This window comes from Trichechus manatus, unplaced genomic scaffold (genome assembly GCF_000243295.1).
Source record: "Trichechus manatus latirostris isolate Lorelei unplaced genomic scaffold, TriManLat1.0 scaffold00148, whole genome shotgun sequence".
NCBI lineage: Eukaryota > Metazoa > Chordata > Mammalia > Sirenia > Trichechidae > Trichechus > Trichechus manatus.
In genome coordinates this window covers 1,497,906-1,523,836 of record NW_004444084.1, presented here as the reverse complement: position 1 = coordinate 1,523,836, position 25,931 = coordinate 1,497,906, and the positions used below count along the sequence as shown (strand labels likewise).

The 25,931-nt window shown below is 34.2% G+C and overlaps 1 protein-coding gene and 1 pseudogene across 2 annotated transcripts in view; one reads left to right on the top strand and one right to left on the bottom strand.

The window, feature by feature from the left end:
• Positions 1 to 25,931, top strand: part of DYNC2H1 (dynein cytoplasmic 2 heavy chain 1) — a 376,170-nt gene that overhangs the window by 218,597 nt on the left and 131,642 nt on the right. For both annotated transcript variants that reach the window (XM_004385852.2, XM_004385853.2), the window contains 6 exons: positions 2,162 to 2,287; positions 5,139 to 5,249; positions 11,549 to 11,704; positions 13,849 to 13,924; positions 21,681 to 21,889; positions 25,208 to 25,312. In XM_004385852.2, coding sequence (XP_004385909.1) covers positions 2,162 to 2,287; positions 5,139 to 5,249; positions 11,549 to 11,704; positions 13,849 to 13,924; positions 21,681 to 21,889; positions 25,208 to 25,312 — 783 coding nt within the window. The remainder of the gene's footprint in view (positions 1 to 2,161; positions 2,288 to 5,138; positions 5,250 to 11,548; positions 11,705 to 13,848; positions 13,925 to 21,680; positions 21,890 to 25,207; positions 25,313 to 25,931) is intronic.
• Positions 1,403 to 2,150, bottom strand: LOC101361813 (60S ribosomal protein L26 pseudogene; annotated as a pseudogene).

Here is a 25,931-nt window from a genome sequence, read left to right as displayed (position 1 = left end):
CTTAAGGTTTCATGTACCTTCAAGCTATTTTTACACAGTTTATGCATTTTTGAAATTTTAGTTCAGCAAAATACTTTTCTTCTAATTCTGTTGTCTGTCCATTTATATATTTTTTGTGTTAATAATGACAAAATAGTGCTTTGAAGTATATAACATTTCAGAAAATTTGGAGGACAATAAGACTTTATAGTCTAATAAAGAAAACAAATCAGTACTTGTAAAAACTCAGCTAAAAACAATGAAATGATCTGTTGTACATGTTATGAAAAAGAAATCACTATAGTTTGACGTAATCTACAACTGTGTCTTTCATACTGTTTTGGTCAGGTACATAGTACAAAATTTTGAGGCAGGACACCCAGTATATGTATACTTGTAAATAATATATAGAGATATATAATTATAAATATAAAAAAATATACACACACAGATACCACTGTACTGATATGCAAGTATTACATAAATTATTATTAAAAAACATATGGAAGAGTTTAGACTTGATATGGTAGGAGGCATATAGCTATTTTATATTCTTGACCAACACTTATAAAATCTTAAGGTTAAGTCATCACTTAGTTTAAACTTTCAAATAGCACAGAAATCTTATGTACTGAGTCTGTTATCTAGGGTTATTCAGCTTCTGCTTGAATATTTTCAATTATTGGAAGTTTTCTATTTCATAAAGTGGCCTATTCCACTGCATAAAGTGCAGATGGATGTTAGGGATTGGAAAAATGGAAATAGAGTTTCAGTGAGAGATCAAAATTCATATTCTCTCTCCTGCTCTCTCATCTCTTTCATGTCTTGTTCTCTCTCCCCTCCCTCCGTATCCCTTTGAGAAGTGAAAGAGCAGAGAGCTGAGGCTAGATTCTTGAGGACCACCAACATGTTAGGTTTTTCTAGATAAAGAAGAGCCAGGAAATTACACAGAGAAACTGTCAGTAGCTTCAGAGCCAAATATTTGGAATATTACAGAAATCAAAGAAAAGTAATTTTCTAGGAATTGGTAATATTGATGTTAAATCCTGAAGAGATATCAGTGGGACTACAGTGGTTAACTATTTGGCTGTAAACTAAAAGGTCGGCTGTTCAAATCTGCTGGCTGCTCCCTGGAAACTCTATGGGGCAGTTTTACTCTGTCCTGTAGGGTCGCTATGAGTCGGAATCAGCTCGATGGCAACAGGTTTGTATTTTTTAATAGGGTCACTATGTGTTGGAATCGACTCAAGGGTAACGGGTTGTATTGTTATAAAAAATGTTAGCTCTCTAAAAGGGTCAGTGGTGTTGTTTGAGACAGCAGGAGTTGTGAGAAATAGTGAGCTGAGGAACAAAAGACTATTCAATAATTCTTTTTTTTTTTTCATTTTTGTAGTTTTTAGTGGAAGTTGTATATAAGATTATTTTATTCCTGCATGTTCTCAATTGTTTCTTCCTTCTATTTGCCCTTTTCCTTCCCTACTTGGTGAGATTTGGCTTTATATTTGAGGATCTTTTTGTAGTCTTGGTCCAGTGATTACTACCTTGCGGGGCTGAGTGCCCACATGGACAGTTGTGTGTTCGCTTTATCTCACTGCTGCTGTTCAGTGTGTGTGATATGTTTCTTCCCGCAAACCTGGACTACTTTGCCAATTTGCTGACCTTCGTAGTGTCCTTGCACAACTTGAACTTCATCATCCTTTTGGACGGGCATGAATCGAATGTTGTATTTCTGTCTCAGTGCCCATGAAAAGAGGGGAAGACATAGTCTTCCTGCGAATGTGGGAATGTGCATTGAAATGCTGTTTACGGTTTTTGCTCCGGTCAGAAGTCACAAAGGGATTGAACTTCATTTTGGCCACTGCTGCTTCAGCGATGTCCACAAAAGGAAAAAAAGTATTCAATAATTTTTTATATTATTCTATATTTTACAAGCCTATAATGAGAATACATTTTTAACAAGTAGAAGTAAATCTACTAAAAATCTACCATTGATGTACAGACGTAAACAAGACAATTGCTGAACCCATTGACAGCTGAGTCCATATCTCTTATTAAAAGTTTAGAATGCTGATTACAATAATTGAGTTATTTCAGTCTGTATGACAGGATAATTTTGAATCTTTTATAATGTAATGTGTCAAATGTGGTAGGAAATCTGTGTGGGTTTTTTTTTTTTTTGCAGGTTGCCATGGGTCAAGGTCAAGCTGATTTAGCAATTCAAATGCTAAGAGAATGTGCCCATAATGGAGACTGGCTCTGTTTGAAGAACTTACATCTTGTAGTATCTTGGCTACCAGTTCTGGAAAAGGTAGATTCAGATAAATATTGTACAAATGATATGTAGTATATTCAATTCAGTAATCTCCAAGTAGCATCAATATTAAAATATGGTATGCATTATTTAGGATTTTTTAAAAAAATTAGTATTTGGTGAGAAATCATATTAAATCTGTTAAGTATTCTTAAATGTATATTTATGCCAAACAAGATGAATCTTTTAATAGGAATTCTGTAAAATCTCTTTTTTAAAAGCATTTAAGGGAAGCCAAGACATTAATCAGAATTGACAGGGAAGTTTAGAGAATTTTTCAGAAGAAAAACAAGGAGATGTTTTAAAGGACTATAGAAGGCCCGTTAATAACATTTCTTTCTCTTTATGCTCTTATTCTGCTGTATATCTTATAGGGAGAAAAGATATAGAGGTGTCAGGGAACTGCAGACCTTCCTTAGTGCTAAGGAAGTTAGAATCTCTTTGAAGCTAATCATTTCATTTAACACAAATGGCCCCAGGAGGAAAGTAGCCTGTAGGCAGAAAATTGTTGGATAGGTTTTGAATGCCAGCCTGGATTTAGGTTTGGTGTTCATGGTCTTGGCTAGTTAGAGATGACTCCATAGAGAAGATGTTCCTTGAAGGCTGAATGGGATTAAGCTAAATATAGGCAAAGAAAGGATGTTACAGTTAATCCCAGCAGTACCAGTAGAGACCTAGTGATGGGAATGTGAATGCCTAGTGCCAAGAACAAAGAGACGTACTGGAAAGGCCATTCGAGGTTGTGTGGGAAAACAAGAGTTAGAAGGCTAGGAAGGGCTAGGTTACGGAATGCCCTGAGAACCATGCAAGAAGAGTTTGGACTTTTTGTCCTGGGACTTAGAGAGCCAGAAGAGGTCCTTAGCAAGAGAGTTAGTATTTAATTTATCTGGTAGGCGTAGTATATAATAGAAAAAGTGCAGAATATAGAACTGAAGTGAACAGAGTAGATTGACGAAGTTCCTAGCCAGGTTGTGAGGTGCTGAAAATTTGTGCATTCCTAATAAATTGACAATCAATTGGTCTTTGATAAATCAGTTAATGACTGAGTGAGAATTTATGGACTGTAATGACTTATTATTTAAAAAAAAAAGGTTTTGGAACTGAGGTTTATATTAATATTCATGTAGTTCTATTAATACAATTTTCTGTAAACATCTTTAATGTATAAAAATATAAAATTCATGTCTGATGAACCATATGTGTTTTAAAACAAATAAAGTTGATCTGTGAAGACTTGAATCTTGCTTCCAGTTCCAAACAGTTGACTGATAACTATTGATCTATGTAAAATGTAATTGGAAGCAAATCTTAGTTAGAACTTTTTCAAGGATATTGTATAGATTAGATTATGAAAGTTAATTTTTTGCTTTTCTTTTGTAAAGTTTGGATAAATTGTTTTGATAAAGAGCCAATTTCCTGATAATTCAGCTATATCACAAATGTATTGTTTCTTTTACTTTTTGTTAGATGTGCTAACTCAAAGCAAAATTTTATATGAACTTTACATTTTAAAATTATTAGTTATAGGTGTGTTTTATAATTTTAAAAATTTTTATAATTTACAATTTTAAGCAAGCACTGCATTTTCTGGGTCACATTTTGCCATTTTTTCATCATCTTAACTCATTACATTTCATATGCTATTAGTATATGTTAGTGTGAGACATGGGTTATATTTATTAAAATAATTCTTAGACTTCACTGTCTTTTAGAGCTATCAAAATTTCTTTTGTAATTCACTCATTCATTCAATCCACAGATATAGAGTACAGAAAAAGGCCAGGAACTTTGCTAGATGCTGGTTACAAACAGAATTTTCTCTTGCTCTCAAGGAGCTTAATTTAGAAGAGACGTACCGCATTGATAAATAACTATATTCTAGTATGATGAAAACTAAAGAAGAGAATTTATAAAATGCCATGGAGTGATTAATTCTACTTGGGATAGTGGCAGCCAGGATTTGGAGAAGATATTCCTAAGACATAATGATATTTAAATTGTATTTTGATAGATGAGTAAGAATTTGTCAGTTTACAAAGATAATCATAGGTAGAAGGAATATACTCAGTAATGATACAGAGGCATAAAATCAGTGGTTGAAGCATATTGTATGTAGAGGATGGGTGGATGAATTTGTATGATGAACTTTTGAATGTATATTATAGGCAGTAGGATACTGCTAAAAATTGTCAATAAGGGAATTGATTTCATTATATAACTTGTGAAAGCATGAACTGAAGCACTGAGAACCTGGAGGTCTGAAGATGGCTGGTAGTTTAAGCATAGCAATTACTGCAAACAGTTACAAGTGCTTTATACCAACCTCTCAGCTGCTAATCTAAAGGTCCGTGGTTCAGGTTTGAACCCAGCAGCCACTTCACAGGAGAAAGATGTAGCAGTCTGCTTCTGTAAAGATTACATCCTTGGAAACCCTATGAGGCAGTTGTACTCTGTCCTGTAGGGTCACTATGAGTCGGAATGGACTTGATGGCAGTGGGTTTTTGGTTTTGGTGTGAGGTGGGTACTGCTGTTTGCCCTTGCTTAGAGATAGTTTGAATCATAGAACCCAAGGACACACAGCAAATTAAGTGTCAAAGTCTGAATTTCAACCCAGTCAGCTTGGCTCCCATGCTGTTATCTATTACAGTAAGCTAATGGCTATGTTCATGCGATAGAGAAGATAAAAATTAAAAGGAAACGTATCAGAACATCAAGACATTTATCAAAATGTCACAAAAAGGTTTTGTTAAGAAAAATTAGTTCGGTAATAGTAGTGATAAAATGAAAAATTTTTTGTGTGTATGTGCATTTTAGTAAATTTTTTGTTACTATTGTTTCTGTAAACAAGGAACTGAATACTCTTCATCCTAAAGATACCTTTCGTCTTTGGCTCACTGCAGAAGTTCATCCCAACTTTACTCCTATTTTACTACAGTCAAGTTTGAAGATAACATATGAGGTAAGAAGATCGTAAATTTGGATCACTAGTTGTATGAGTGCAATAATCTATACATGCTCTGTGGAGCTCTATAAGCAACCATCTAGACAAAAAATTACCTTTTACATTTAGATGAGGTAAAATATATATAAATAATAGCATAAGAGTATATTTATAAGAATACATTTAAATTTTCCGTTTAAATTTTATTTCTTGTCATTTGTTTTTCACGTAGCCAAGTTAGATTTTTAGTGTTTGCTCTCTTCCATCCATCCACCCGCCCACCTACCCACCCATCCATCCATCCATCTTTATACCCTTCTAATTAATATATAATGCCAGATAGATCTTCCCCAAACCTGATATATTCAAAAGTATATGTGAGTGTAATGCTATTACATAATTTGACAAAGTCATTAAAAAATTAGGAATAAACTGTATTTAAACTTTTAAAAACTAATAAAGGTTGTTCAGTTTGTGTTGTCTCTCAATTTGTGGCCATTTCCCTGTTTTATATAATCTTTTTTTGAAGGAAAAATGTCATTTTAGTATCCTAGTATTTGCAACTACCTGTTATTTTAGATCAGTAGTTCTACTCTTATTTTTCATCTGAAGGTATTAACCTTATTTAGAGAAGTAAAAGGATTAGGTTTAATCTAGGAATTCAAAAATGATTTAATATTTGGAAATATAAAATTGGATGAATACCATCATAAAGTTGAGGAAGAAAAATCTTTTCCTGAATCTTCCCCAGCCACTCTCCCATACACCCTTTGACCAAACTGTATCCTAGAATTGCGCTATAAGAGCCACGAGAGCAGTGGTTATTTTTTATTTTGCTTTTTTTGTACGTATCATGTGATACCTGCCATATAGGAGAAACTAAGTAAATATTTGAATAAATGAAGAGTTAATATATCAGGGGAAATATTTCTTGAATATTTTAAGAACTTAATAGGCAACCTTATCCAGAAGCCTTTCTTGGGAGATAATTTGATTTCATTTTAATGGAAAATTTCAGTCTGGTTTTAATTATTGTTGAATTTATGTTTTCTATTTCTTGAATCAAAGTCGGTAATGTTAACTATCCTTGGAAATAGTGCAGTTCTAATTGTGAAAAAGTATTACAATATATATGTAATACATACACATATATTTTTAAAAATTATTAAATCTTCATTTTGTAGTTTTTTTCTTCTCTCTGATGAGTTGAGAAAGTTTTAAAAATTTTTTGCAAATAACAGATGTCATAAATAATAAGTAATGTAATAATACTTTTTTTTTTTTCTTTTGTTCTTTTTATTCAGTAGATTTACGGCTTTTTGTTTTCTTCCTCATACTTCACTCAGATTTTTGTTTGTTTTTGTTTCTCCTGATTTCTTTAGTTGAATGCTTGCTTTATATTTAGTTAACATTAAATTGCAGTTATTTTAAGTCTGTAAATTTGTAGTTGAGTATATCTTTGGCCACATCTCGATATTTTAGAATATTAGTGTTTTCATTTAATCATTTTCCAAATAAACTCTAATTGTATGATTTCCTCTGTATGTATATATCATTTATTCATTTACATAATCTTCAATATAGTGCTTTTAATAAAAATCTAAGTTGTTCTTTAGTTTGCTATTAACATTATGTTTTATTGAATAATGTTCAGAAAGTTTAGCCTAGTAAAAAGTAATGTTTTGTGTATAGTTCATAAACTTTTAGAAAGATTTTCATTTTAGAAATATAAATTTAGATATGCAGTACTTCAGTGTTGTATTTTTTTTTATTTTAAACAAAAACTCTTTTTATTTAAGAAGAAAAAATTAAATAGGATTGCAAAGGGAAAAATTATCTTTTGTAGCAGATATTCTTAAATTATTGACTTGGGTTATGTTTATTTTTATGTTAAAAACCATTTTGGAGAAAAGATTTTACTTTTAAAACTGCTAGTTAAAATAACTTGGGCAGATGTACCCACTTAAATGTTTTTCTTTTTATATTACTATATCTTTTTGAAATAGATTTGTTTTGCTCTCTTTCAGAAGAATTTGAAAATTTTCTTTTTTCATTTTATGATAATCTAAACATAAAGTATGAAAAAATTTTGATATATGTAGATGAGCATTTTTTAAAATTTTTATTTATTTTGTTGTTGAGAAGATACACAAACATACACTAATTCAGCAGTTTCTCTATATAACATTTAGTGACATTAATTACATCCTTCGAGTTGTGCAGCCATTCTCACTCTCCTTTTCTGAGTTGTTCATGAAAATGTAAGAATGTCAAAAAGCAATACCCTACTGTACATATAATTTCAGAAAAGACAGAAGTAAGCATATTTATTAGAGTAAAAAAAAATTATTAGAATAGAATAAAAATTTAAATACCAGTCTATTCCAGAGTTATGAAGGTTGTTTTCTGTGAGAGTATGTTGTCTATGCAGTATGTCTCTTTACTGGGTTAAATTTGTACATTCATGGTGACCATTAAGGATTAAGAATAAGAAGGAAAAAACTAGGCAAATATTTTAGTACTAGCTTACATCAGGGATTATACTATTGTTGTTCTACTGAATGGTAAAAATGTACAAATATAGTTTCACTAATGTCTACTGACTTGAAACCACTGATTAAAACATAGTAAAATGCCATATGATTTTGAAATGAAGAAAAACATGATGTGACCTCTAATTTTGTATATTCATGAAACATGAAAGTGGCAATAGTGCAGTATGATTTATTAATATTAAAAAATGTCAGATTAATAAAATAATTTAATTTTAAGCAACCAACCCAGATTTCCCCAATTTATAACTACTGAAGCTGTTTGCATTAAGTTAACTGTTAACACATTTTTTTGGTAACAGCTTTCTTTAGATTAATTCACATATCATATATTTGCTCATTTAAAGTGTACAAGTCAGTGGTTTTTAGTATTTTCACAGAGTTGTGTAACCATCACCACTATCCGGGCAACCACAGTTGCATGAGTATATTCCAAATGACTAACTACCACGACTTTAATCTGTTTTGAAAAGGCTATTCATAGGTGTAAGATCTTATTCACCTCTTAGCTTCTTACTTCAAAATGAGTTAGCAACTGTAAACAGTAGGGACTTTGTTCACTAAAAACAGAATCAGATCCATTAATTTATTTCATATATGATGCTGAATTGTTGAACACTTCAGATTTTAACTTGAATTTGCCAGTGAGTTTCATGTTAAACTCTGAATTTTATTTTGTTATCATATGCCAACTTGACAGCACCTAACAACAACATATGTTTTTACTTCTGAAATTTCCTTTTAAAAATTATAAAATATTTCAAACACAGAAAATCATAAGAGTTTTTTTTATTCACATGTTCCACTCAAGTTTATTAGACTTTGACATATAGCCATGTTTCATATTTCTAAGCAAATGAACCATAACGGATATCGTTGAAGACTTCTTTATACACCTCACCTTTCCTATCCTCTTACTCAGCAGACTTACTATCCTGAATTTAGATAGGTTTTTTTTTTTTTTACTATTAAATATGTATGTATCCCTATACAATAGTATTGTTCTCCATGTTTCCAAACTGTATGTCAGTGGTGACAAAGTTCATATACCATTTGCAACCTACTATTTCCTCTCATCACTGGTTTTAAGGTGATTCCATTTTGTACTTTCATTTTAATAGCTGAATATTTTATCCTATGACCAGACAACAAATTACTTATCCATTTTTCTGCTGAGAAATATTTGAGTAATTTCAAATTGTTTACTATTAAAGAACACTGCAAAAAATATTATGGTATGTGTCTCTTTGTACATACCTGCATGAATTTCTCTAGGGCAGATACAGCAATGAAATTTCTAGGTTGAAAGGTATGCTTATTCTAAATTTTACATAAATTGGCAAATTGTTCCCCAAAGTGATTCTACCAGTTTATACTCCTAGTTGTCATGTATAAGAATTTACATTATGCCACAACCTTGATAATACTTAGTCTGTTAAGATTTATAAATTTTGCCAAATAAATGAGTATAAAATGTCATCAGATTGTCATTTCAGTTTCATTTCCTTGATTATTAGTAAGAACAGTTATTTTTTTCCTCATGTTTATTAGCCATTCAGGTTTCCTCTTTAGTCAAGAGGAAAACCTTTGCCACCCCCTTTTTATCAGGATTCTTTTATGGAATCTTTGATCAAAATGTTAAGTAATGGTAGCCAGGCATCAGCCAGTTCTTCTGGTCTCATGGCAAAGGAGGCAGATGTTCATGGAGGCCGTTAACCATACATTTCATTCCTTCCTCCTATTCCTGACTCTCCTTCTCCCTCTGTTGCTCCAGGTGAATAGAGACCCAATTGTTGAGCTTGGAACGCTGCTTGCAGACTTTTAAGACCCCAGACACTACACAAGGAACTAGGAGGTAGAACAGAAGTACTAACCATGTTATTAGGCTGATTAACTGTGGATGTCGCATGAAACCATGACCCTAAACCTCCAGACTAGGGAACTAAACCCCATGAGGTTTTTGATTGTACATAAGCAGCCTCAGCAGCTACTCTTGCTTTTTTTTATTGTTGTAAATGTATCTATCACACAACTTTTGCCAATTCAACATCTTACAGGTGTACAACTTATTGACAGCAATTACAATAATTAGCTATAAAACCCTACGCTTAATCAATGCAATATTTCCATCACCGTTAACCCCTCCTTTCCCCCTCCCTCCCACCCTGGAAACCATTAATGAACTTTGTTCTCTATACATTTGCCTTTTCTTGTCTTTTCGTCTAAGTGATGTTAGACAATATTTGTTTGTTTGTGATTGACTTATTTCACACAGCATAGTGTCTTCTAGAACCATCCATATTGCAGCATGTATCAAGACTTCATTTCTCCTACTGGCTGAGTGGTAGTCGATTGTATTTCTATAACACAGTTTGTTTATCCATTCTTCTGTTGATGGGCATGTACGTTGTTACCACCTTTTGGCTGTTCTGACTAGTGCTTCAATAGCATTTGTGTACAAATCTGTTTGAATGTCTGCTTTCAAGTCTTTTTGGTATATACCTAGAAGTGGAATTGCAGGGTCATATGGTAGTTCTATTTTTAGTTTTTTGAGGAACCACTACACTGTTTTCCACAACGCCTGTGCCATTTTGCATTCCCACCAGCAGTGGACAAGTGTTCTGATTTCCCCACATTCTTGCCAGCGCTTGTTATTTTCTGAGGTTTTTTTTTTTTTTTTTAAGTCTTAGCTGTCCTGTGAAACTGAAATGGTATCTCATGGTGGTTTTGATTTGTATCTCTGTGATAGCTAATGACACTGAGCGTCTTTTCATGTGTTTGGTGGCCGCTTGATTATCCTTTTTGGTGAAATGTCTGTTCAGGTCCTTTGCCCATTTTATGATTGGGTTATTTCTTTTTGTTATTAAGTTGTTGAAGTTTTGTATATATTTTGATTATTAGATTCTTGTCAAATATATGATTTCCAAAGATATTCTCCCAGCCGTAGCTTGTCTTCACTTTTGGTAAAGTGTTTTGATAAACAAAAGTTTTTAATTTTTATGAGGTCCCATTTATTTGTCTTTTGCTGTTTGTGCTTTTTGGTCTTAGTTTGCCATTTAAGTCCCTAATCCATTTCAGATTTGTTTTTTGTGTGTGGTGTGAGGCATGGATTCTGTTTTATTTTTCTACATACGGAAATCCAGTTTTCCCAGCACCATTTATTGAAGAGACTCTTCTTTTCCCATCGAATGGACTTAACCACCCTTGTCAAAATTCAGTTGACCAAAAGATGAGCATTTTTTGACTGAGTACTAGTTCAATACACAATTTTCAGTTCCTGGGTTTGCATTTTTGTTTATGAGCCTAACAATGTCACATAATACCACTTTAATTATGTGGACTAACATGCAAGGAAGATTAGTTGACATTTTATATAAATGATACATTGAAGTCTTCACTGAAATTCAAACAGAAACTGGTGAGGAAAACCTGGCATATTAAACTCACATTTGAATTGTAAATGGTAATTTAGTTTCAGTAGAGTAATCTCAGTGATCACATAAAATTTACTTAGATTATTTTGAATTTATTGGTTGTATAGATTTAATTTGAAAATTTATTTTGGATTTCTAATTGAGACGAACTGTTAGGAATGAAAAGCTTAAAGCTAGTGTTATATTTGTACATTTTGAAATAACAATGAAATAATTTAAATAAAACTTGATAAGCATTAAAATTTTTCTTCATTAAAATACATTCTCAAATATGTTAAATAGTGATTTAAGATTTGAAACAGTAGGATATGTATTATTATTTTTGCTTCAGTCACCACCAGGTTTAAAGAAGAATTTAATGCGTACTTATGAGTCTTGGACTCCTGAGCAAATTAGCAAAAAAGATAATGTACATCGAGCTCATGCCCTCTTCAGTTTTGCATGGTTTCATGCGGCATGTCAAGAAAGAAGAAATTATATTCCACAGGTAAGTAAGACAATGTCTTGGATATATTTTTATGTTGGAATATTTTTACAATTTAGTATACATAGCTAGGAGTCCCAGGTTGGCACAATTGGTTCAGTGCTGCTAACTGAAAGTTGGCAGTTCACATCCACCCAGAGACACCTCGGAACTAAGGCCTGGTGAATTGCTTCCGAAAAGTCACAGTGTTGAAAACCCTTTAGACTGTAATTCTCTTCTTCCCCTATGTGGTCGCCATGAGTCAAAATCAACTCAACATCACCTAACAATAACAATAATAATACATAGTTAGGATTACTTCACAATTTGGTTCTTATCTCATAAATTTATATTTCCAATCCAGTCTTTTATGCTAATCTTCCAGACTGTATGTAACTATCTACTTAACATCTCCTTAAGTTAAAGTATTTAGAACAATGTTTGAGCCATCATAAGCCCTCAATAAGTATTGGGTATTATTTTTATGGTTTATATGTCACAGACATCTGAAACTTCAAAAACTTAATTCCCCATACCCGTTTTTCCTGTAGTACCATATTTTTACGCAAATAATGCAAGACTTCTATGTTTGTTTGCCAACCACTCCCTCTCCCAGTGAGGTATTTTCATAAGCATGGTATGCTAATTTTTTTTACAGCAACATGTAAAAAAATTGGCATAGCAGCACTTATAAAAAAATACCTCACGGGGAGGAGGGCAAAGTTAACAAAGAAATGTAGAAGGTGCACGTTATTTGTGTAAAAATACAGTGGATCTCCTCTCAGTAAAAGGCATCAATATTCATCCAGTTCTTCAAGCTAAAAACCCAGGAGTTGTTATTGACATGTTCTTTCTTAGCCTCCCTACATAATCCAGTACCAAGTCCTGTTGATTCTGCTTGTGAAATGTAATTCAAATCTATGAACTTCTCTTCAACATTTCTTTCAAGCACCATCATTCTCACCTTCCCTACTTTCTGAGATAGTTTTCTACTGGTTTTCTGTCTGTTCGCATTTAGCAGCCAGAAGTAGCTTTGTGGTATGTCATTTTAATGATTTCGCTATCCTGCTTAAAACCTATCCAATAGCTTTCTATTATAATTGGGAAAGCTATGCAAATTCCTTTTCATAGTCAAGAAGGGAAGATCTGCCTATCCAGCTTCCTAAGTAGTTCTCAAATACATCTATTTCTGTCTATTCCATCCTGCTCCCATCAGGATGACCTTCCCTCACCTCTTAGATTAGGTCAGATCTTCTTTGTATATCAAGTTATTTTTCTTTCCTTTAAACATGTTATAGTTTGTAGTTTGAGTGTAGCTTGTAGTTTGAGTGATTTATTGTCTCCACTGCCTGCTTCCCCCTCACATTAGACTGAAAGCTACAGAGGGCAGGAATTATTTCTGTTTTGGTTCATTCTTATATTCACACAGCCTGACATACAATACACATTTAATAAGTGTTTTTTGATTGGTAAATGAATTAATTAATCTCATTGTATATGTGTTCCCAAATACTCTTCAGGTCTGAATATATTTTAGTTTGAATGTATTTTATTGCATAGAAGTGGTTACAGTTAATGAAAGCCCATAGGAATTATTTTCTATTATGTTTCACACTATTCTCTACACAGTATAGAGCTCTGTGAATGCTCTTTTACACTGACACTGTAGGTATTAGCTATAGGTTTATAATTTCATTTAGCTCTGACATGAATGATTTGTGAGTCGAATGTACAGAAAATAATACTATAAACTTCTGGAACTTTTTCCTGTATTGCTGTTTATGTGCTTGTGATGCAAATCCATAATTCTGAAGAATAAAATTATAGGAAAATATCTCAATGTGTACATTGCATATAGAATAAAAAATTTTCTACACCAATTTGTTCTCTATATATGTGACTATATTTCAAAATACTTAAATGATAAAAACTGGTATGGTATTATTATAAAGTACTTTGCATGCTGTGGAGGCTAATAAATTTCTTTTTTAAATTTACTGTTACATTAGATTTATTGTTTATTACTTTTATTTGAAAATTCTAAGGACTTGTATATATAGTTTGAGGAAGTATTGAACATTCTGTCTATTTTAAAATTGAAAGCATAATGATGCATACATATATGTCTTTGAACACTGCTTAGTTCTTTAATACTTTATTTTTTTCAGGGTTGGACCAAATTTTATGAGTTTTCTTTATCAGACCTTCGGGCTGGGTACAACATTATTGACAGGCTTTTTGAAAGTAAGTTCTAACAATGAAATTTTTTAATCTCTGTTGTTAACAAAAAATTTATTTGTGGTTTTGCCAACTGTATCATTCTTTCAGGAATGGCTTAACTTCCTATGATAAAATTTGTTTTTTATTCTGTTTCTTATGACCTGACTACCATGCTTGTGTTATCTGAGGATTCTTGTATTATTTATTGTACTTATTAGTTTTGATCTAACCCATTATATTTCTGGTTGATGTATATCTCAGGAAGCAGAAATCTAGAAAGACTTTCTCTTCCTTTTGTGACCTTCAAAAGTTTCAGGCTTCAACTGAATTATTCAGATCTCTTTCAAAGGAACTGTTAAAATTCAGGAGTATAGCAGACTGAAGTCAGTACAAAGATCTGTGGAATCATAGTTGAATTATTAAGTAGGAATCAGGCATCAGGGTACCAATAATAGTTTGAAATTGGGCAGCAAACAAGACCATATAATCGCATTCCCTGATATCATATAGCTGTCTGCTTCCCGAAGACAGGAACAGTTCAATCTCTAAATTTTATTGTGTAGGGCCAAGCCAGGGGGACACTAAAGTTCAGACCAGGCCTGGATTAGAGAAGATAATATATTGACAAGAATCTCAAGCTTAAGAATGCTACAAATAAAATTGTTTATTCCTACCTCTTTCGATTTCACAATCTACCTTGCCAAGCTTGCTCTTTCTTAAGTCTGCCACATTCCAGTAGATGGCACCACCATTCATGTAGTTGTTCAACTTGAAATCTATGAATCATCCTGGATTATTTTATTTTTTTCATCCCCAAACATCCAGTGCTTTGGCAAATTCTGCCCCTTCCACCTCCAAATCACATCCTGATCCAGTTCATGTTTTTCCAACTTCATCAATAACTTGGTGGTTGTATGAATAACTTCAAATATAAGAATCAGCACAAAGCCAATTCCTATGAGGTGGAGGTCAGATATATCCCAGATTTGTACATTCTCCAAGCTGCTGTACCACTCCATGTCTGACACTGACCACTCTCCCTCCCCTCAACACTCTTCCCTTCCCCATTTGGGTTTGACAATTTGCTGCAACATCTCACAGAACTTACAAACTGTACTTAAAGTTAAGTGGTTTATTAAGGAACAACGTACAACTTGGGATCAGGATCAACAGGCCACAACTCAGGAATTGGGATCAGAAAGCATGTAGGACATGCAATGCAGGATAGTTGTCTGAGCTCTCTTGGCCCCCTGAGAACAGGCTCCTCTAGGTCCTCCCCAGGACAGGCTTCTCTTGGCCCTGCCATCTGTCAGCACTGGCTTTGCCAGTGGGCCCTTTCCAGGCCTCTTGCTGTCTTCAGTGTTACAGTCCTTGACCCATGTTACAGCTCTTTTAGGAGATTCCTTGCCTCCTCTCTCTCTCCGATTCTTCTCCCTTCTTTCTTATTTCTATTTCTTCCTGATGCTTCTCTTCTTCTTTCTGTCTCTAAAAACACCTCTGTGGGGCTGGCTGCTTACATACACAAACTCATTGTCAATGTCCAGGAATGGCACTCCTACCAGGACCACAAACTGACCGATACCCTCTTGGTAGGCCACAGACATGTCATTTGCATAATAGGCTACAGCTAACCTTTTCTGCATAGTCTATTTACCAATCTCTGCAAGATGCATACCAATCACAAGGCAGGCTGCAGCCCAGGACCAGACAAAAAGTATCAAACCAAGTTGTTTACAACTTACCCAGGAAATGTCAGTTAACCCGAAAAAGTAACAAACCCTCTAGGGTAGAAAACTAGGGCAAAAAAAAAAAAAATGGTCTGTGTTCAACCATTTCAGGAGGTAGCATATGATCAAGAACTGATGGTGCCTAAAGAAAAGGTCCAAGCTTCACTGAAGGCATTGGAAAAAACAAGTTTCCAGGAATTGATGAAATATCAATTGAGATGTTTTAACAAATGGATGCGGCTCTGGAAGTGCTCACTTGTCTATGCCAATAAATTTGGAAGATAGCTACCTGGCCAACTGACTGGAAGAGATCCATATTCACACCATTCCAAAGAAAGGTAATCCAACAGAATGCAGAAATTATCGAACAATATCATTAATATTATGCGCAAGTAAAATTTTGCTGAAGATAATTCAAACATTGTTGCAGCAGTACATCAACAGGAAACTGTCAGAAATTCAAGCCAGATTCAGAAGGGACATGGAACGAGGAATATCATTGCTGATGTCAAATGGATCTTGGCTGAAAGCAGAGAATACTAGAAAAGATGTTTACCTGTGTTTTATTGACTACGCAAAGGCATTTGACTGTCTGGATCATAACAAATTATGGATAACATTGCAAAGAATGGAAGTTCCAGAACACTTAATTGTGGTCGTGTGGAATCTGTAAATAGACCAAGGGGCAGTCGTTCAAATAGAACAAGAGGATACTATGTGGTTTAAAATCAGAAAAAGGTGTGTGTCAGGGTTGTATCCTTTCACTATATTTATTCAATCTGTATGCTGAGCAAATAATTAGAGAAGCTGGACTGTGTAAAGAATGTGGCCTCAGAATTGGAGGAAGATTCATTAACAACCTGTGATATGCAGATGACACAACCTTGCTTGCTAAAAGTGAAGAGGACTTGAAGCACTTACTGATGAAGATCAAAGACTACACCCGTCAGTATTATACCTCAACATAAAGAAACAAAAATCCTCAAAACTGGACCAGTAAGCAACATCATGATAAATGGAGAAAAGAGTGAAGTTGTCAAGGATTTCATTTCACTTGAATCCACAGTCAACACACGTGGAAGCACCAGTGGAGAAATCAAAGGACATATTGCATTGGGCAAATCTGCTGTAAAAGACCTCTTTAAAGTATCAAAAAAGCAAAGATATCACTTTGAGGGCTAAGGTACGCTGGACCCAAGCCATGGTATCTTCAGTCACCTCATATGCGTGTGAAAGCTGGACAATGAATAAGGAAGACCAAAGAAGAATTGACGCCTTTGAATTATGGTGTTGGCAAATAATACTGAATATACCATGGACTTTTAGAAGAAGTATAGCCAGAATGTGCCTTAGAAGAGAGTATGATGAGACTTCATCTCATTTACTTTGAACATGTTATCAGGGGGGACCAGTCCCTGGAGAAGGGCATCAAAAAGAAGACCCTACATAAACCATAGACTTCATCAGCCTGGGACCAGACAGAAGAACTAGATGGCGCCCGGCTTCCACTAATGACCACCCTGACAGGGAACACAACAGAGAGTCCCTGATGGAGCAGGAGAAAGGTGGGGCGCAGAACTCAAATTCTAGTAAAAAGAGCAGACTTAATGGTCCGACTGGAGGCACCCAGATTCTCTATCAGCCCAGAGCTAAAACAACTCCCAAGGCCAACTCTTCAGACAAAGATTGGACTGGACTGTGGGACATAAAATGGTACTCATGAGGAGTGTGCTTCTTAGCTCAAGTAGATACGTGAGACTATATGGGCAGCTTCTGTCCGGAGGTAAGATGAGAAGGCAGAGAGGGTTAGGAGCTGGTTGAATGGACATGGGAAGTCAGGGATGGAAAGGAGGAGTATGCTGTCACAGTGTAGGGACAGCAATTAGGATCACATAACAATGTGTGTATAAATTTTTATGTAAGAGACTAACTTGAAATGTAAACTTTCACTTAAACTAAAACAATAAACAAACAAAATATATGTAACACACACAAGAAAGACGAAGACCCTAAGTGACATGGATTGACACAGTGGCTGCAAAAATGGGCTCAAACATAGCAACAATTGTAAAGGTGGCTCAGAATTGGGAAGTGTTTTGTTCTGTTGTACACAGGGTCGCTATGAGTTGGAACCGACTCCATGGCACCTAATAACATTGACCAGTCCCTGCAAGGTGTATACCAATCACAGAGCAGGCTGCAGCCTAGGACCAGAGAAAAAGTATCAAACCAAGTTGTTTACAGCTTACCCAGGGAATGTCAGTCAACCTGGACAAAAGTAACAAGCCCTCTGGCGTAGAAACCTAGGACAAAGGTAACTCCTCAGGGTTTAGGGGAAAAAATCTCTGAAGCTGTTTTTTTCAAGAACCAAGACAAAAGGCCAGATAGAGGACCTCATTTCACCACAGTAGCCCATAAAAGAATTTTTCTTAGTCTTCTTACTTCCACTTTAGCATCTTTCAAGAAATTCTCCAACCAGTAGACTAATTTATTTTTTAGAAAAGTCACCCAAAATCCATCTGTTTAAAACCTGTTTAAAACCACGTTTGTCTTCCTGTTCCTCAAACAAGCCAGGCTGGTTTCTACCTGAAGATTTTTGCAGGCGCCTCTTCCTTCTGTCTGAAATGTTTTCCTCACAGAATTCTATATGGCATTCTTCTTCCTGTCACTTAACCTGAAGATACCCACTTCAAAAAGACTTTTCTTTACCACTGAATCCGAAGTAATCTTATAATCATTCTCTATCCCCTTACTGTTTTATTGCTGTCATATATTGTAATACCAGATGCTTGCTTACTAGTTTATTTTCTTATTTTGTTTCTCTTCGCACTGGAATGGAATCTCCAATAAAACAAGGCTCTTGACTGTCTTGTTTACTATGTGTATCCTTAACATCTGTGACAGTGCCTAGTCCACCGTTGGTACTTAATTAGTGTTGTTGAGTTACTAACACATGAGAAATTATTCTGTAACTTGTCGTTAGCAAAGGGATAAGGATGGGCATCTAGGATATGGCCCTGTTCCATTTTACTCAATATGTTTATGAGCTTAAAAAAACTTTTATAATGAAGTATAATATATGTACACAAAGTGTTTATATCATAAGCTTAGAGCTCAATGAATTTCATAAACTGAACACACCCATATAGCTAGCACCTCAGTCAAGAAACAGAACATTACCAGTACCCAGATTCCACCCTACCTCATGCTGCCTTCCAGTCACTACCACTCCCTCAGTCCCCTTACACCTGTTGCTGGGGTAAACACCAGATACCTACTGATATAAATTAGTTTTATCAATTTTTGTGAAACTGGAATCATGCAGCATGTACTCTTTTGTATTTAGGTTATTTCTGTCAATATTTTATTTATGATATTCATCCATATAGTTACATGTAGTTGTAGTCTGTTTATTCTCAATGCTATATAATATGCCATTGTGTGATTATGTATACACTATTTACTGTTGATGGCCATGTGGGTAGTTTTCAATTTAGGACAATTATGAATAATGCTACTATGTCTTTTGGTGCATATGTGGATGTATTTCTGTTGGGTATATGTAGGAGTGGAATTATGGATCATAGGGTATGCATTTGTTCACCATTAGTAGTTAATGCCAAATAGTATTCCAAGTGGGTTTTTTGTTTATTTTTTTAAAATTAGACATCAGAGAAGTGCACATTAATGTACAGTTCCATAAATTTTCACAAATTGAACCTGTATAACTAGCTCAAAATTAATAAACATAATATTATCAGCATTTCAGGATCCACCCCCTATATTCTTTTCCACACAATTACCAACATTCTCCCACCCATGCCAAGGGTAACCATTTTCCTGAGTTCTATGAGCTGTTGTTTTTAATATTTATTTTGACACAGAATTTTTTGGATGATATACACTAATACTTTAGCTTGTATAGAAACTGTAATTGTCTAAGATGCCTTCAGACACTTATTTGATTCTTATAATACCACTATATACAATATTTGAGAGGCAGCTATATTATTTGTGCACTTTTACAGATGAGGAAACCAAAGCACAGAAGTTTGAATGATTTGCTTATCATTGTGTTTCAAGCTTATGATGGAATTAAAAGGTCTAAATTAATAGCATAGTGTGATTTTACATATTTACACTGAATTATATGAATAAGAGGCAGATGCTTCAAAATGATTTTGAATCTCATGGTAATTAACTGTATAATCTTAAAATTATAAAATATCCTGATACCAAGGGACCTTCACATATGTACAATTAAATGCAAAAAAGAGAAAAAAGTTATAAGAGGGGACAATATGGCATAGAGACTTACGTCTGAGTTTCCTGATCTATAAAATAGGAAAAATAATAGTCAACTACCTCAGTTGGTTGAATTGTTGACAATTTTAAGTGAAAAAGCCACATGAAGCATTTAACATTTAGTACATTCAGTATCTTGAGTAAGCTTTCAATAATTGTTGGCTGCTATTAGTGTTGCTATTGTAATTTTATGTCTCTGTTTATTTCCTTTATCTTAACCAAATAAAATTTGTCTTGAGAACAATAGTTATAATAAAAAGAAAACTAAGATTTATTTCTGTTTTCTGGGTTAAATTGTATTAAATACTTCATGTAGTGGCGCTTCTTCTATTTTGTAAGTTGGAAGGTACATTAATATTTCTGTGTGTAATCACGGCCTACTTATCAGTGATTAAAATATCAATTACTAATGTATCATTTAGTGAACATTAAGGCAAAACTATAAAATAGAAAATGGATATGAGTCCTGGCGAAGCCCCCTGTTACAGCTTTTGATAGTCCACCATGTAGGTGGTTCTGCAGCCTAAATCACTTATGTCCAAAGACATGTAGTAACACTGCCAATAATTTTAGTGATTATCTCTGAATTTTTTAGTAATAAAATAGAGCTAGACTAGTAATGGTGGCAGTAAAGCTAATTAAAACCAAAAAACCCATTGCTGTCAAGTTGATTCCGACTCATAGACATCCTATAGGACAGAGTAGGGTTTCCAGGGAGAGGCTGGTGGATTTGAATTGCTGACCTTTGGGTTAGCAGCCTAAGTTCTTAACCACTATGCCACCAGGGCTCCAAAGCTAACTAGCTGGTTGAAATACAGTTATGCACTTCCTATATTTTTTGCAGACCTTAGATTTAATTCTTAGTTTTTGACATTACCACTAAACTGGGGTTGCAAGGATGCTTCTATTGCAACGTGAGATAATTTGGAAGAAAACCCATTGTGATTTTTTGTACTACATTTCACTTCCATTAGAATAGACAATGCACAGTTGACTATATACATTAGTGAAATTTAGGAGACTATAATGTATGTGTTTTGTAGAGTTTTCCTATTAATCAGATTATTTTATGAACTGAGTTTTTCATCAAACATTGTATAATAATTTTGTTTTGGGTAGATTCTTCTAAGGAATTTCCAATTTAAGGAGGCAGTTTTATACAGTGGATAAGAATGTGGTTTCAAAGTGCCTCATTTCCAACCCTAGATCTGTGGAATTGTGTGGCCTTTTGATTATTGTGACTTAACCTCCTATGCCTCAGTTTTTCCATCAGTATAACTGGATAATATTAATACTTTTATTATTGTTATGTGAATTTATATATGCAAAACATTTGAAACGTTTTGCATGATTAAATAATTTCTCAATAAACATTAGCTACTGCTGTTAATATTGGAGGAGCCCTGGTGGCACAGTGGTTAAGTACTCGGCTGCTAGCCAAAAGGTCAACGGTTCGAACCCACCAACAGCTGCACTGGAGAAAGACAAGGCAGTCTGCTCCTGTAAAGATTTAGAGCCTTAGAAACTCTATGGGACAGTTCTACACTGTCCTATAAGGTCACTAGGAGTCGAAATTGACTTGATAGCAGTGGGCTTGGTTTCGTTTTTGATTTTTATTATGAATATTAATAAGCATTTAAAGGAATGATTTAGTTGTATTAAATATATAGTTATATTTTATAAATATAACTCCCCAGGATTTAGTTAATATTTTAGAAATGAAATTAATATGTTTTTTTTAATTATAGGTACCAAAGATGTACAATGGGAATTTGTACATGGTCTACTTGAAAATGCTATTTATGGTGGACGTATAGATAACTACTTTGATCTTAGAGTTCTTCAGTCATATTTGAAGCAGTTTTTTAATTCTTCAGCAATTGATGGATTAAGCCAAAGAGACAAGAAAAGCATTTTTCCATATTCCATATCTCTACCAAAATCCTGCAGCATTTTGGTAGGTAAAAATAAATATTTTTCATTCTATTATCAGACAGATATTTAAATAATTTCTTACATTGTTAATTATATGTTATTTCCTTTTAAATGTACAATTAATTTTGTTTCATAATGTGGATTATTATTCGTTATGCCAGTATGTGGCCTGATTCTCCAGACTCTGGTAAGGTGTCCTATAAACCTTTGGGTACTTACTGAAGATTGGGTGATTATCATAATGAAAATAGGCTAGCTTGTAGGCAAACCATGAGAGTAGGCAAGGAAAATTCAAAGAATGTAGGCTTGCTGTGAAAAGCTGGAATGGGAGTATCTGCTGTTTCCTAGTAGGCATGACAGTGCTGTGATATATTGAAGAATAAAGTCTTAGATTGTTATAACAAATATCTATCTTCACTTCCTGGTTTGTAAATTTAAAGCAAATCTAAATATAAGAGGCATTTTACTTTGTCTTTCACAGCAACATTTTTGTTTACATGTATTTATTTTTTACATGTATTTATTTTAGCAGCTGTAGTTTTTTGCCTTGAGTATAAAAGCTTCCTAGAGTATAAACATGTTTTCCAGAAAATAGCATTAAACGTAGCTCAAAGATTTCAATTCTAGTTTGTTTTTCCACAAAGCCTATGTTTGTTCAAATGCCCAAATAATGTTTCTATTACAGAGTATTATAATATACCTTTCTTTATGAATTATAAAGATATGTATTCAATTATAAAGTTATTTTCTCAGTATTGTGCCGTTTTCTCTCATCCAAATATTTTTCAAGAAAATTTCTTCATTGTGGCAACATAATTGTCAAAAGCAAAAGCTTAAAAAACCAGTGTTAAATACATTACTTGAATTGAATATATCTATCATGTTATTAAGTATCCCATCTGTTTTATTTTTCTGTATTCTTCGTTTATTCTTTCATTGATTCAATAATATGCATTGAAATGAAGGGCCCTGTTCCAGGCATTGTGGATACAGTGGTACATCTATGGAGCTTACCTTTTTTTAACTTCTATTTTATTGTGCTTTAGATGAAGGTTTACAAAGCAAATTAGTTTCTCATTAAACAATTAATGCACATATTGTTTTCTGACATTGGTTGACAACTCCACGACCTGTCAACACTCTTCCACTCTTGACCTTGGGGTCCCCATTTCCAGCTTTCCTGTACCCTCCTGCCTTTTTGTCCTTGCCCCTGGGCTGGTGTGCCCATTTAGTCTCATTTTCTTTTATGGGCCTGTCTAGTCTTTGGCTGAAGGGTGAACCTCAGGAGTGACTTCATTGCTGAGCTATAAGGGTGTTCAGGGACCATACTCTTGGGGTTTCTCCAGTCTCGGCCAGACCAGTAAGTCTGGGTTTTTTGATGTGTGTGTGTGTGACTTAGAATTTTGTTCTACATTTTTCTCCAGCTCCATCCAGGACCCTCTATTGTGGTCCCTGTCATAGCAGTCGGTGGTGGTAGCCAGGCACCATCTAGTTGTATTGGACTCAGTCTGGTGGAGGCTGTGGTAATGTGTTCCATTAGTCCTTTGGACTAGTCTTTCCCTTGTGTCTTTGGCTGATAATATTTTTTTTTGCATTATTTAAAAGAATCTATGGTGAATTATATAGAATGTCATTTGTTTCTACAAGTAGTAGTTCATACCATCTACTCTTGTATTTCCTACTTTTGTATGAATTCCATGACCATGAGACATACAGTGTAATATCTGCCTTAAAATAACTTGTCTCTTCATGAAAACAAAACAAAAAAATTAATTCCCATCTTTGGGTCAAACTGAATAAATCCTCTTGGTCTACACTTAGTTTTTCATGTAGAGTCATGAGTGAATAACTCTTCAGATGAATGCTCAACAAGTCAAGCAATGTTTAGAATAATTCTTGGAATGAAATGATAGCATTATCAATGTATTTCATCACACCTCACCAGCAAACTAAACATTAACTGTGGAATTACTTTGTGATAAAGTGATTTATAAAGTAGTGCTCATTAGTATACCAGAGTTTGCCTATAGGTTTAGATTGCAGGTATATTTGTCTTTTTAATTTAATGTAAACGGAGCTGCACCCTGTAGATTGATTTTTGGTAGGTTACAGGAAATTAATAATTTACAGGGCTTTCCTGAAAACATCTAACATAGTATCTTATACATAGTACCAAAACAAAAAAAACAAAAAACAAAAAACAAACCCATTGCCATCAAGTCAATTCCAACTCATAGCAATGCTATAGGATAGAGTAGAACTGCCCCGTAGGGTTTCCAGGGAGCAGCTGGTGGATTTGAACTGCCAGCCTTTTGGTTAGCAGACAGCTGGTGGATTTGAACTGCCAGCCTTTTGGTTAGCAGATAAGCTCTTAACCACTGCACCACCAGAGCTCCACTACATAGTAGGCATGCCCAAAAAAATAAACCCAAACTCATTTCTGTTGAGTTGATTCTGACTCATAGTGACACTATAGAGGAGGTTAGAACTGCCTCATAGGGTTTCTAAGGCTATAATCTTTACAGAAACAGACTGCCACTTCTTTCTTCCATGGAGCAGCTAGTGAGTTCGAACCGCCCACCTTTAGTTAGCAGTGGAGCACTTTAACCACTGTGCCAGCTGGGCTCTTTATAAAAACAATACCAAACCCATTGCCGTCAAGTCAATTCTGACTCATAGCGACCTGTAGGACAGAGTAGAACTGCCCCATACAGCTTCTAAGGAGCAGCTGGTGGATTCAAACTGCTGACCTTTTGGTTAGCAGCCAAGTGCTTTAACCACTGCGCCACCAGGGCTCCAGGGCTGTTTATAGTAGGCATAAAACCAAAACCAAACCCACTGTCATTGGGTTGATTAAGACTCAGAGCTACCCTATAGGACAGAGTAGAACTGCCCCATAGGGAGGGTTTCCAAGGCTCTAAATCTTTACAGAAGTAGACTGCCACATATTTTTCCCAGTGAGCAGCTGGCGGGTTCGAACCGCCAACCTTTTGGTTAGCAGCCAAGCGCTTTAACCACTGCACCACCAAGGCTCCTATGTAGTAGGTATGGACACTCAAATATGTATATGTTTCAATCAATTCAGAAGTCTTTTTAATGTAGGGACTTAGGATAAACTATAGTATCAAACAAGTAAGTAAAAGTAGTGACAAAGAAAATCCGTATTTCCCGTAAATAACTGAGTTAGTATCACACAGACAGAAAATGAAATTTACCTAGAAAATGTAAAATATGAATAATTAATAATTTAATACTTCATAATTTCCATTTTTGCTAATTTCAGTAGTTTCTTAAGTTCAAACTTTAGAGAAAAAACGTTTTTTTACCTTTTTATATTTAGGATTACCGTGCTGTCATTGAAAAACTTCCAGAGGATGACAAACCTAGTTTCTTTGGTCTGCCAGCCAATATTGCTCGCTCATCTCAGCGCATGATAAGTTCTCAGGTAACCAAAAAAAACACCCTGCCATTTAGAATGTATATTACTACTGCACCTGAAAGAAACAATACACTTTATTTAAACTACAGACTTCATAAGCTTTAATTAAAAACTTCTTTTTTTCATTTTTTGGTTTCATTTAACATAACAGATTCCACAGTTTTGCTTTCAATAAGTTTTAGATGAGCAAAATAATTATTTATTAATATATTTTCTGAAATTAGTAAAATAACATTGAACACTATCAACTTGATACAAAATACATTTGTTTTACTCCTATGATTTATTTTATTATAGCTACTTTAATTTTCATTTATACAATTAAATATGTTCCACTGAATTTCATATTTTTATAATAAGTACTAAGTACAGATATATAATTTGTATTTGCATATTAGTTTATAAAAAATAATTTTTAGTATTGTATATTATTTTAGTCATAAATAAGCATACATTATAAAATTGGAGGAAATAGGAATTTTTAAATTGAAATGTAGAAAAATGTTATCCATGAAGAATGTATGTTCTAAGTTCTGTTTTATTAACACCAAAGAATTAAGAAGCACTAACATTTATAGACCACTTACTGTGTGCCTGGAACTTTCCTAAGTGCTTTACATTCGGG